This window comes from Vulpes vulpes, chromosome 2, assembly GCF_048418805.1.
Source record: "Vulpes vulpes isolate BD-2025 chromosome 2, VulVul3, whole genome shotgun sequence".
NCBI lineage: Eukaryota > Metazoa > Chordata > Mammalia > Carnivora > Canidae > Vulpes > Vulpes vulpes.
Window position 1 is genome coordinate 11,531,252 of NC_132781.1, and position 12,555 is coordinate 11,543,806.

Sequence of the window (12,555 nt, forward strand, 5' to 3'; positions counted from 1 at the left end):
CAGTGGTTGAGCATCTGCCTTCAGCTCACTGCGTGATCTCGGGATTTGGGGGTTGAGTCTCACATTGGGTTCCCCGCAGGGAACCTGCTTCTCCCTCTGCCTATGTCTCTGCCTCTGTGTGTCTCTCATGAATAGATAAATAAAATCTTAAAAAAATATTTAAAAAACCATGCAGTGAGCATCCTTTCACATACAGCATTTGCACTTGGCTAATCCGGAAGAACTGATGCATCCACCGGCCTGTGTTCCAAGCCTTTGGTCCTTTCTGCCAGATTGTCCCCAGGGCAGTAGCTGTGTTAGAAGGTGAGGTCCCCGAGCACATGTCTCTGAGGCTCTCCTTCATCTGTAAACAGAGGCGCTACTACCTACTTTCCAACGTTGTAAGGTTTAAGGATTATGTATATCAAAACCTTGTGTATTATGCCCTGAATGTCTCCTAAATGAATGGAATGAATTCATGGTTGGATGGAGGGAGGGATGAGTGAAAAAAAAATAAAAAGGAAAGAAAAGAAAAGAAGGAGGATGAGTAAAGGCAGTGGGATAAAGTTCAAGGTAAAGTGTATTTGTTGGAAGGTTCCTGGACTCAGAGTTCATGCCCTGAGGGAGCCCGGGGGCAGAAGGAGATAGAAGGAGAGAAAGGGGTGGGTCCAAGCTTAATAGAAACTCTCATCTCTCAGTTTATTCCTTCCCTGGGAGCTGGTGGCTGGTGAGCAACTTTGAGTATCATGATGATGGCCAAGAAGCCTGCGTATGAGTTGATCCTCCCCGAGACAGACCCCACAGCCCCACCTGGGCTCAGCATCCCCAGTGGGATGCACCAACCCCAGTTGAGCCCCTACCTTGATGAGTTTGCCACAATCCAGTGAAGGGACCCACGCTACCTGCCAGCTCACACTTCTGAGCCCACGGGCCATTGTCTCCTGGAAACCAAAAGAAGCAACAGGTAGCGATCAACTGGCCTGTGGACACTTTTGCCGATGCTCCCTCCCTGGTCCCACATCTCCGTGCAGAGCAGGGCGCCGGGAAGGAGAAGAAGCTGTAAAATCAAACATGATCCCTGCCCCCCAAGAATGACCTGTTCTATGAGGCTGGGCTTCCAAGAGGTGGGCTTTCCCTGGCCCAGGTGAGCCCCAGGGCGGCCGAGCCTCTTGTCTCAGATGCTTTTACCTTCTCCTTTGCTTTTACTATCCTCAGCCCTGCAGCTCTTTCCTGAGAGCCTGACGCACCCAGCGCCTCCCTTACAGGATCTCAGGATCGTCCAACACGCTAAGCAGTAGATGCTAGTGTGAGCTCAGTTTTGCACGTGAGGAAACCGGCTCAGAGAAGGTAAAGTGCCTTTTCCAATAGTTCTGAGCAGTTTCAATCCCAGGTCTCTGCCTGCCCCGAGAGCAGCGCTTCCAACCACCACTCCCCCCAATTCCAGAAAGGCACCCAGGACCCACAATGCCTGCGTTGGCCCTTTAAACACCTCACTAGTTCAGCGCACTCGGCCAAAAGGTGTGACCACCGGTGGCAGCTGGCGTCTCTGGGACTGGGACGATGGTGAGGAGGGAACCTCAGAACCACCCGAGGACTACACGGATTTGCAATGTCAAAGTCACTACCCAGATGGCCCTAAACCAATACGGAAGAGGCCAGCAGGGTACCTTGCTCTCTGCACAAACTTTTCCAGGGGCTCAGCCTCGGAGGCCCCAGTGGACAGGTGCTCAGCGCTCAGGCCAACAAACACTAGCAGGACACCAAGTTCAAAGCCAGGCCCCTGCCCTGTGAAAGAGGATCCCTTAGCCAGATTCTGCTCTTCCAAGGGGGCATGGGCAGGGTTATCCATTAGATCTCAGGGAGCTAGCTGGGTTTTACTACTTCACCTGTGAACCAGAGGAATGTGTTCTCTTTGGCTGTGCGGTCAACTTTGTCCTTGATCTGGCCCACCAGGCTGTCCATCTCCCGGAGACCTGCACCGTATGGCCTTCGACCCCGTGCGTCTGCTGAGAGCTGGGTCCTGGATATGGGCACGTGCATGTGGGCCAGGCCCATGTACAGCAGGAAGGGCCTTCCGCTGGCGCTGCAATGGGAAAGGCAAGAGGTAACTCTCCGGAAGGCCCTGCTGGCTAGTCCAGTGTCTCCGTGGCTCTCCTTTGCCTCAGAGAAAAGTCCCAGAACACCGTCTGCCCCATGTGCTCAGGAATACACACAGGTCTACAACCTTCCAAGGGAACGTGGAGGTCATCGAGTCAGCCAGTTACAAACTGGGAGTCATCGTAATAATTGTCACTGTCCTTTATTATTGGCTGAGAGCTTATGAAATCCGATTCGTGCTGCCTACTTTCACCCTCACAATAACCCTCTAGTTCCTTTCCCAGATGAAGCATCAGAGGCCCAGGGAGACGAAAAGGACTTGTCTACGGCTACCTAACTAGTAAGTGATACCATCTGGATTCAAACTCTCATCTGGCTGACAGTAAAGTCTTGGCTCCTAAAATGCCACAGCTGACAGCAAAGCCTTGGCTCCTAAATGCCACACTCTAGAATCCAGTACAAACATATTTTAAAACCGGATCTGCTCTTTCGTGGCATCCAGGTCGTCATCCATTCCCAGCCTCGGCCCTTTCTAGGAGATGAATGAATGACTCATGTTGACCACAGGCAATTCCAGGGACACACATGAGTACTGGGAACATCTAGGTCAAGGCTCTGTTAGTGGCTCAGGCGCTGGCTGCCCCCGTCTGGACCCTGACGCTTCCCCTCTTGGGAGTGGAGGGAGCCTGGGCGGCCTCTGCTTCCTGGCTGTCCCCCACCTCCATTCCCAGGTAAGGAACGGGATCCAGCCAGCCGCAGAATTCCAGCCTCGCCCCTCCTGAAGCAGCAGGGACCTCCATGGAGCCCCATTCCACAGACCACACCTATGGGGGAGCACATCTTTCAGGGTATGTATTAAGGACAAAAGGACAATGCCATCAAGTTGGTACAGAGAGGTGATCGGAGCATGGCTCCCTTTACACCAGCTCCCCGACGATTGTATTTTCAAGTTGGCTCTCAATTATTTAGCTTACCCCAATTTACACCACCCCATAGCTCTGAGTGTCCCCAGCTCTGCCTCAAACCACACCTTGCAGAGCCTCTTGCATCCCAATTTCCGGGCCTCCCTGATTAGGGCTGTGCCTGTCGACAGGCATAAAACTCAGAACACAAGTCCTGAGACAGGGGACTCCTCTTCATCTTAACCAACAGTTTCTCTGCAATATTTCCAGGGCTGCGTTGTCCAAAGCAGCAGCCACAACTTGTATGTGGCTTAGATTTCAATGAATGAAAAAATTTTGTTAAGATTTTATTTATTTATTTGAGAGGAGGAAGAGAGAGAGAGAGAGAGAGAGAGAGCATGAGCAGAGAGAGGGAGAAGCAGACTTCCTGCTGGGCAGGGAGCCCGATGTGGGGCTCAGTCCCAGGACCCTGGGATCATGACCCGAGTCGAAGGCAGGTGCTTAACTGACTGAACCACCCAGGCACCCCTCAGTGAATGAAAATTAAATAAAATTAAGAATTCAGTGTCTCAGCAGCTACAACACAGATGAGTCTTGAAGACACTGTGCTATGTGAAATAAGCCAGTCGCCAAAGGACAAATACTGTATGACTCTACCTAGAGAAGGTACCAAGAGTGGTCAACTTCATAGAGATAGAAAGTAGAATGATGGGAACTAGGGACTGAAAGGAAGGGGAAACTGGTATCTAATAAGTACAGAGCTTCAGTTTGGGATGATGAAAAAAGTTCTGCAGATGGATGGTGGTGATGGTTGTATAACAACGTGAATGTGCTTAATGCCACCGAAACGTACACTTAGGAAGGTAAATGTTACGTTATGTATATTTATCACCATACACATATATTAAAATTGTATGTTTCGGTTGCCCAAGCCGACTCTGTCAGATGCTCAGTAGCCACAGGTGGCCGGTGGCTACCCTCTTGGACAGCACAGATAGAGAACATTCTCATCCTTGTGAAGAGTTCCATTGGGTAGTGCTGACTTAGTGTCTGTTGCCCGCTCTCCTGGGGACAATAAAGTACAGTTGTATAAGTCGTGTCCTGCACCAGGACGTCCTGCTGAGACGATGAATAGATGCCTAATTCCAGCCCTGCAGTGCCCTGGCCAACCTGGGTGCCCCAGCAGGGATCAGCAGCCACCCAGAGGGGGCGCTTTTTTCTAACAGGTAGATACCATAAGGCACGCCCCAACTCCAGGAATTTTGCAAGCGAGTTGTTAGACACGGCAATGATTAAAGATTAAAAGATATAAATGCAATTAAATAAATCATGTGAGAGGCGCCTGGGTGGCTCAGTGGTTGAGCATCTGCCTTCAGCTCAGGTCGTGATCCCGGGGTCCTGGGATCGAGTTCCGCATCGGGCTCCCCGCAGGGAGCCTGCATCTCCCTCTGCCTGTGCCTTTCTCTGTGTGTCTCTCATAAATAAATAAATAAATACAATCTTTTTGGCAAATTGAACACCAATAAAAAATAAATTTATTATAAAAAATACAATCTTTTTCAAAAATAATAATCTGATCAGAAATAGAAAGTGGTGGGTGGGGGGCACCCACCTATCAAGAAAGGCCCCCAGTGGGCGTCTGGCCAGAGAGCCAGACCGGCCAGGGGTAGCAAGGAGGGGTAGGCATCTGCCTGGTTGGTTTCTGGCTCTGGATAAGGGGTGTCTCTGGAATGGCTTGCCCCCCACATTTCTCCATGTTTCTCGGGGCTTCAGTGTTACAGACAGTGTTCTCAAACCCAGTTGTGAACCCAGTTCCCTCTTTAGAAGCACATGGGAGGAGCTCAACTATAGCCCTCTGGGTTGGCCCCAACCCAGCAGCCCAGCATTCAAGGCCATTCCCAACCTGGGTCCCTTCCAGCCTTCCCCTCCTTCCTCTCAGAGACCCTCTCTATATATGCCAGCTTCTCAAACACCTCACCTTCTGCCTTCCTGTGCCCTGGTCATGCTCTTCCTCTCCTGGCAGTCACCTCCCTGGTATCCTGCCTATAAATACTTAGTGCTTAAGATCCAGCTCTAAGCCACCAACATGCCTCCTGTGCTCCCAGGTCACGGATGGTGTCCTGCTCCCCTCCCTCACCGTACTCATCAGTATTGATAATACACACTGTTAACACCAGCTTCCCACAAATCTGTTTCTCCACCAGCCTGGGAGCCACTCAAAAGCAAGGACAGATCTAATTCACGTTTGTATCCCTAGCACAACACCGGCACGCCTTCAGGGCAAGATAAAGTCACTCACTCAGTCAAGGAATATTTATTAAGCTCTAACTAGCCCTCGGGCAGTGGGCACAGAGCAAGGAACATGATAGAGATGATTTTCAACTTCTTGGAGCTTCACATCTAATTGGAAACAGGAGAGGAAAATGCAACTAAAAAAGTAATCCGATAATTATTTGCAAATTAGTAGGAGTGATGGAGAAGAACTATATACAGGGCGCTGTGGGACAGTGTAATGGGGGAACTGAGCCGGGTTTGGGTAAGGCAAGAGATCCTTAAGACTTTGAAGCCTACAGATGGGGGGGCTACAGGTGGGCTGTGCTGGTGGCTGCTGGAGCAGGTGCAACAGGGCCAGGGAGAAGCTGCAGGAGAGCAAGACTCCAGGTCCCACTATCCCTTAGCTCCTTCTTTTCCTCACTCTGTATTCATCGGACCATTTGCACAGGAGAGAGAGGAAAGCATGGGTTGGGGGGGGGGGGGCATGAGCTCATAGTCGAACACGGAGCCCTGATGCAGGGGGCAGGTTGGTGGGTACAGGTGAGGGGAAGACCAGCAGGGAGACAGCAATGCCGGGGCAGGGTCAAGTCAAGTGCAGGAGGGAATCAAAGCCTTGACATGGCTCCTTGGCTCCAGCCCAGACAGGTGGGGTGGAGAGGGCTCATTTGGCACCTGTGTATCCCTGGGACCTTGTTCTTTTTTTTTTTTTTTTTTTTTTAAGATTTTATTTATTTATTCATGAGAGATACAGAGAGAGGGGCAGAGAGATAGAAGCAGGCCCCATGCAGGGAGCCTGACATGGGACTCAATCCGGGGTTTCCAGGATCACACCCTGGGTCGAAGGCAGGTGCCAAACCACTGAGACACCCAGGTGTCCCCCCAGGACCTTGTTTGAGTGATGAACACTCTGCCTCACACTCTGCCTTGCCGACCACGCACTCTGACTTCAAGTACCCTAAGCTATCGCTCAGGCCTGAGCCCAGCACCCTCATCCTTGTCAGGCCCCGTATTTCATATTTGGGCTCAGCGTGCCATCATCCCAGACCCTGGGAGGCACACGGGACTGGCAGCTCCATGACCCAGGAGCCCATGACATCTGCTTTCTCCTTTTTTGCCAGGTAAGAGCTACGCCTGCTGTTTAAAACACCCAGATCCGGGGTTAGCTTAGGGCACGCTGCTAGGTCAGGGGTCTGCATTCGATAAAGATCTAAGAGAGTAGAAATTTTCAAAGAAGTCTAGGGTGGGCCTCTTGCCAAGGAGGAGCAGGAAACCCCACTCTGGAGACTTCCCATAGTTCTGACAAACGGGCCCAGGTTGGTGAGGGCCTGGCCCCGGGGGCAAGCGTCACAGAGGAGGAGTACAGATCTGGGGGCCTTTCTTGCTGATGCTCCAAAAATCATGGATGAATTGGCAAGTCAAATCCTAAAGAAATGGGGATCCCTGGGTGGCGCAGCGGTTTGGCGCCTGCCTTTGGCCCAGGGCGCGATCCTGGAGACCTGGGATCGAATCCCACATCAGGCTCCCGGTGCATGGAGCCTGCTTCTCCCTCCGCCTGTGTCTCTGCCTCTCTCTCTCTCTCTCTGTGACTATCATTAAAAAAAATAAAAAATAAAAAATAAATAAATAAATAAATAAAGAAAAGTTCCTAATTTAAAAAAAAAAAAAAAATCCTAAAGAAATCAGCACACCCAAGGGATTCATGTGACTCTTCACTTAATAGCTAATTAATAGGGATGCCCGGGTGGCTCAGTGGTTGAGCGTCTGCCTTCGGCCCAGGGCTTGATCCTGGAGACCCGGGATGGAGTCCCATGTCGTGCTCCCTGCATGGAGCCTGCTTCTCCCTTTGCCTGTGTCTCTGCCTCTCTCTGTGTGTGTCTTTCATGAATAAGTAAATAAAATCTTTTTTAAAAATAGCTAATTAATAAATTAGCAAACTCTTCACCTTTTTCATACGATAAGGAGATTATTCATGCATCTGCCTGGTAAGTGATTAGTTAACTGGTGGATGAACAGCCCTGTGCCCACTTGAGAGCTTGAAGCCGTCCCCCATCCCCAGTGGGCTCCCACTCCCCCTCTGAGAGTGCTCTGCTGTCTACAACACTGCAGACTGTCCCCACCAGCCATGAAGCGTCCACCTGTCACAGGGCACAGGGACCCGAGCCATCTCGAAGCTCCAGGGAACAGACATGTGTTCAGCTCTCCAGATGGGAGAAGGGGCTTGCCTATTTTATCTCAGCCATGTGAAAAAAGGCCAGTGTTTCTGAGAGCCCCAAAACACTTAAAAGGTGTGGCCCCTGAAGCTGTTCCCCAGATTTAGGCCATAAGTAGTTTTTAGTATCGAGAATAAATCGCTGCCTCTGCTCTGCCTGTTGCCCTGCTCTCTAGAAAAATCTGCGGCTGAGCAAGGGGTTGGGAGGGATTCTTGTACATTTAAAGACTGATACACTCAGTTATCCACAGGTGGAGTCTCTTTTTAATTCTGCACAAGCAAACAGGCATGTGACACATTTTTTTCTCGCCCTCTTAGGCTAAGGCTATAGGGAATAGCAAAGAACCTGCTGGAAACTGTTCCACTGCCCTGGAGGAGTTTGCAGTCCTGGGAGAAAGATGAGCTGAGCACACAGCGGCTCATTAGAGGCCAGAGCAAAGGGTCAGAGCAAGGCCAAGGTGGCAGGGGCAGGGTGACCGTATGTGAGCACATGCTTACACCCCACAGCCTGTGCATGAGCACCCAGGGGTGTGGCCTGCTTCTGCTTTTTGGTTTTCGTTATTTTTAATTAGTCATTTCTAACATTTAAAGATCGGGAGATGTCACACCCGGGCCAGGTATCTTGTGTGTCTTATGAAATAAAAGGATCTGACGGTCTTGGCTCCCATCCCCTAAAGAAGCCACGGGCAGCTAGAGCAAGGTAGCAGCTGTTCCCTTAGATGGGGCCTGTGCTTTCAAGTTCACCACAGCCCCCACCACTCCCTAAAGCCTGACACTCAGCCTGCTTCCCTCTGTAAGCTACCAGGGCCCTGTAGATGCTAGAATTTGCAAACCCTGTGTGTTACATTGAATAACGGCCCCCAAAGGTATCTGGGGCTCATCCCTGGAGTCTGCGAGTGTTACCTTTTATAGCAAGAGAGATGCTGCAGATGCAATTGAATTAAGGTTCTGGAGATAGGGAGACTATCTCAGATTCACCTGGAAGACTCTCAACATAATCGCAAGTGTCCTTAAAAGAGGGAGGCAGAGGGAGATTTGACTACAGAAGACAAGAAGGCAAAGGGGCAATAGAAACAGATATTAGAATGCTGTGGCCCTAAGCCATGGGATTCCAGCAGCCACCAGAAGATGGACGAAGCGAGAAACATTTCTCCCCTGGAAGCTCCAGAAGGAGATAGCCCTGCTGATACCTTGATGTTAGCCCCATAAGACTTATTTTGGACACGCAACCTCCAGATCTGTGGGAGAATAAACTGCTGTTGTTTTAGCTGATAAGTTGGTGATAAGTTTGTTATAGCAGCAGTACAACGCTAATACATCCTGCCAATTAATGAATCAACAAACGTCTTGAGTGCCCAGGATCCAGCAGCAGGCCCTACCGTCCAGGAGCTTATAGGAGAGGACAAAACGATGATGACAATAGTGCATGATCTGAGCAGGGGCAGGGGAAAGCTCCCAGAACTCTGGGAACATACCGGAGGAGCCTTGAACCCAGGCCTGGAGATTCCAGGGGAAACTGTTGTCTAGTTTTATTTATAGGAAACATGCATGCATCCATCTCTGTTGGGCGATGGAACTCCACCGAGGTTGGGAAGGGTGCTGAGGCCAGGGGACATGGTGGGTGGGAGCAGGGGGCAGCCCTGGGGTGCGGGGTGGGGGGCAGGGGACTCTTACCTTGCATTCTGGATGAACTGGATAGCTTTCTCAGCATATTTGTGTGCCAGGCTGCTCAGGTTCACGGGCTGCTCCACGATGTTGAGGTTTTCATACAGAGGAAGGGCCACATCCGTGTAACAGTCCCTCTCAAGGCTTCTGTGTGGAAACCACAGACGGTATTCACTTCCACAACCTAAGTAGCCACGGTGTAGAGCAAAACGCTTTTATGCAGCGATATACGTGAATACAAAACATTTAATAACCTGGCCCCAGATGATTTTTCCAGTCTGCCATTTCCTCCAAGTACAAAACCAATAAAATATCTCCTTCCCTTTCCTTCCAACAGATGTTTATGCTCCTCGGACAAGCCTGGCCACTCGGCAAAGCTCACGAAGACTTCCGTGAGCTGCGTACATTATTACTCCCGTTTGGTTGGGAGAGAAACTGAGCTCCAAACAAACTAAATTACTCAAGCAGAGTCCCACAGCCCATCAATAATCCCCATTCCCGGCTTTTTCCGCGGACCTCCCTAAGTGATGACTTCTGTCAATGGGGCACAATGCTTGGTGCTTTCCTAGGACAACCATCGGGACTTCATGTGAAATGACGTTGGACAATAACACAGATGACTGGGGATAGTTTTAAATATTTCAAAGCATGTTTGGAGAATTTGGAGAAGCTTTAGCAACTAGAAAAAGTGGGACTCAAGCCAGTTATATCTTCTGGAAAAAAAACCAAAAAAACAAAAACAAAAACCCAGTCCTTGGTCTTACAGATGGAGATGAACCTGAGAGTGAATGCCCCAACATGAGTGGTTGAGTAATGACTCTAGCTGTGAGCTAGACCTGTGAGCAAGTTACCTAAGCTCTTAGGGCCAACTCTCCTTATGTGACGAGTGCCCGTGACCTCTGATGAGGTCTCGAAAGGACAGAACAAGACAGTGAGTGTTGGCGCTCCTGCATGCTGCCCAGCATACTAGCAACCCCTTCATCACTCAGGCCCTCAGCCCTGGCTGCCACAGAGGACAGGGGGAGGAGCTGTGAACATGGGGAGAGAAGGGGAACCAAGAGACATCTCAGAGAAGGAAACTGTCCTCATGGTGCAGGGAAGGACTGGAAAGACATGAAAACCCCCATTGTACCTAGATGCACACATGCCCCTTTATAAAAGCTTAGGACACGAGGTCAGACTGGGATAAATAATCGCCAAGGACCACAACTTTTGAAAAAGGGAGAAAAGATTATCACCGCACTAGGCATCATAATGCCAACCGCGCCGTCAGTGTCAAGTTTTTCAGGTTGTTATGACTTTGTGGCAACTCCTCCATCACCCACAGTCTCTCCCCCTTCCCCCCACCAAGCCAACCCTTTTTTTTTTTTTCTGTTTGATTTAACGTGGATTTAAAGGGACCTGGCAGACATAGGTCATGTCACAATATGTCCAGGTGTGCCCACAGGTGTGCTGTAACAGGCCACAGGTGGTAGGGACAGCAGCAAGATGTGCTATGGCTTCACGTCTCCTGCCGCAACGTGCACACAAATATCACCTGCATATCTTTTGAAAATGCAGACCTGAGGCCTGGGGGATCTTCTGTGCTGCTCTTCTAGCAAGCGCCCAAGTGATGGCCACGCTGCCAGGCAAGCACCCATGCTTTGAGCAGCACGTGGGCTCTGGTCTCAGAGGGACCCAGACCAGAGCCATCACCTCCACTTCTTACAGCTGCAGGATGACCTGGGCAAGCAGATCCTGACCTGTCCCTTTACAGGCTCCTCACTTGTAAAATCAGGTCAGATACCTGCTTTATACAACAGTCAGGTCATGTGGATTGCAGACAAACATGCAGAGTGCCTAGACTATAACAATTTCTCAATAAATGGCCATTACTATATTAACTATTGTGTTATTAAGGAGCCAGCTGAGATTGTCTTCCCCCAGTGGCTCAGACACCTGTGACCTTATAAACAACCACAGAGCATGGGCTGAGCAAGCAGGGCACCTGGTTTGTGTGACTCTATTACCTGAATAAAATTTAGCATCTTTTTCTTAAGATTTTATTTAATTTATTCATGAGAGACACGCACAGAGAGAGAGGCAGAGACAAAGGCAGAGGAAGGAGAAGCAGGCTCCATGCAAGGAGACCGATGCAGGACTCAATCCAGGGAATTTGGGATCAGGCCCTGAGCCAAAGGCAGATACTCAACAGCTGAGCCACCCAAGGCTTCCCGCATCTTTTTCTATAACAAACGCACTACATGCTCACTGCTGAATATTTGGAAAATACAACAAGAAAGAAAAAAGAAATAAACCATCAACCAGAGGGAGTGAGCCCGTTACCACTTTGGCTGATTTCCTTTGAGTCCCACTCGGTAGGGCTGTGAAGGTGTGGATACAGAGGTAGTTAAGATCACACTGCTAATGATTTGTTTTCTGCTTTTTTCCCTTACTAGTATGGCTTGAGGATTTCCCCATCTCATGGAATATGATGTTCAAGCATCCTGTTGAGTGACTGCATGGCATTTCAGAGCCAGAATGTTGGCTTCTTTGCCAGGGGGACTGGGGAGGGGGGGGAGATTGTAAGCAGCCCTGTGTGTGTTCTTCCCCTCTCTCTATCCCTCGTATGTCTGGTGTCTAGGCCAGATGAGTATTTAGCAGGCAGAGGGGGAGCAAGGCTTTGCCAGGGTAAGTCCATGGCAGCACCAGGCTCTTCCCAGCTGAGCTAAAAAATCCCAGGAAACTGGACAAGTCCAATAAAATAATTTTGCTGATCTCACCTTTGCTAGAAGTTTTCTCACTCCCCATGCAAATAATGCATTTAAATTTGCACTAAACATACTCTTTTTTACTGGCTTAATTGTCTCCTGTGACCTTCCTCATTTACTCCTAATGGACTACACCCTTAGGACTTCACCTTGCTCTGGAGCCCACTGCCAGTTCCTTAGATGGGATTACCTTGATGGTCTGTCGCCCCGTGGACACGCCGGACAAGGAGGGTGGTTGTAGCCCGGGGTATCAGTGCAGCCCATATCATGGCTGTATGGGATTCCAAAGTAGTAATCAAAACCTGGAAGAGAAGCAACTGGTGAGCACCCCCACTTGGCTTCTGTTCTATGAGCCTGCATTCTTACACCTAGGACAAAAATTTAATTTTCTATGATTTAATACTGCAGTGCTATGGAGTATGTAATTAAAAGAGGATTTGATTAATATCCCTTTGTAGTATGCAAAGAAAATACCTTGCTGGGTTCTGGCTGTAAGACTAGATTTGCAAAACATCTTGGGATTAGAGTTAACCCAGAGTGGGAGGAAGTGGAGAGAAGTATTGCACACCTACCGTCCCCAGGGCAATTATGAACACACTCGCTAAGTATTTGATGAAAATCAAGTACATGCATGGCACTTTAAGGAATAAAATACTCTGCCCTCAAGGGATTGAAGGGG

The 12,555-nt window shown here is 49.7% G+C and overlaps 1 protein-coding gene across 6 annotated transcripts in view; it reads right to left on the reverse strand.

The window, feature by feature from the left end:
- Nucleotides 1-12,555, reverse strand: part of ARSG (arylsulfatase G) — a 106,120-nt gene that overhangs the window by 26,527 nt on the left and 67,038 nt on the right. For 4 of the 6 annotated variants that reach the window (XM_072746756.1, XM_072746758.1, XM_072746759.1 and 1 more), the window contains exons 5-8: nt 12,067-12,178; nt 9,136-9,273; nt 1,866-2,062; nt 840-920 (exon numbers count right to left, since the gene is read on the reverse strand). In XM_072746756.1, coding sequence (XP_072602857.1) covers nt 840-920; nt 1,866-2,062; nt 9,136-9,273; nt 12,067-12,178 — 528 coding nt within the window. The remainder of the gene's footprint in view (nt 1-839; nt 921-1,865; nt 2,063-9,135; nt 9,274-12,066; nt 12,179-12,555) is intronic. The other 2 variants (XM_072746755.1, XM_072746757.1) reach the window with 1 other exon arrangement.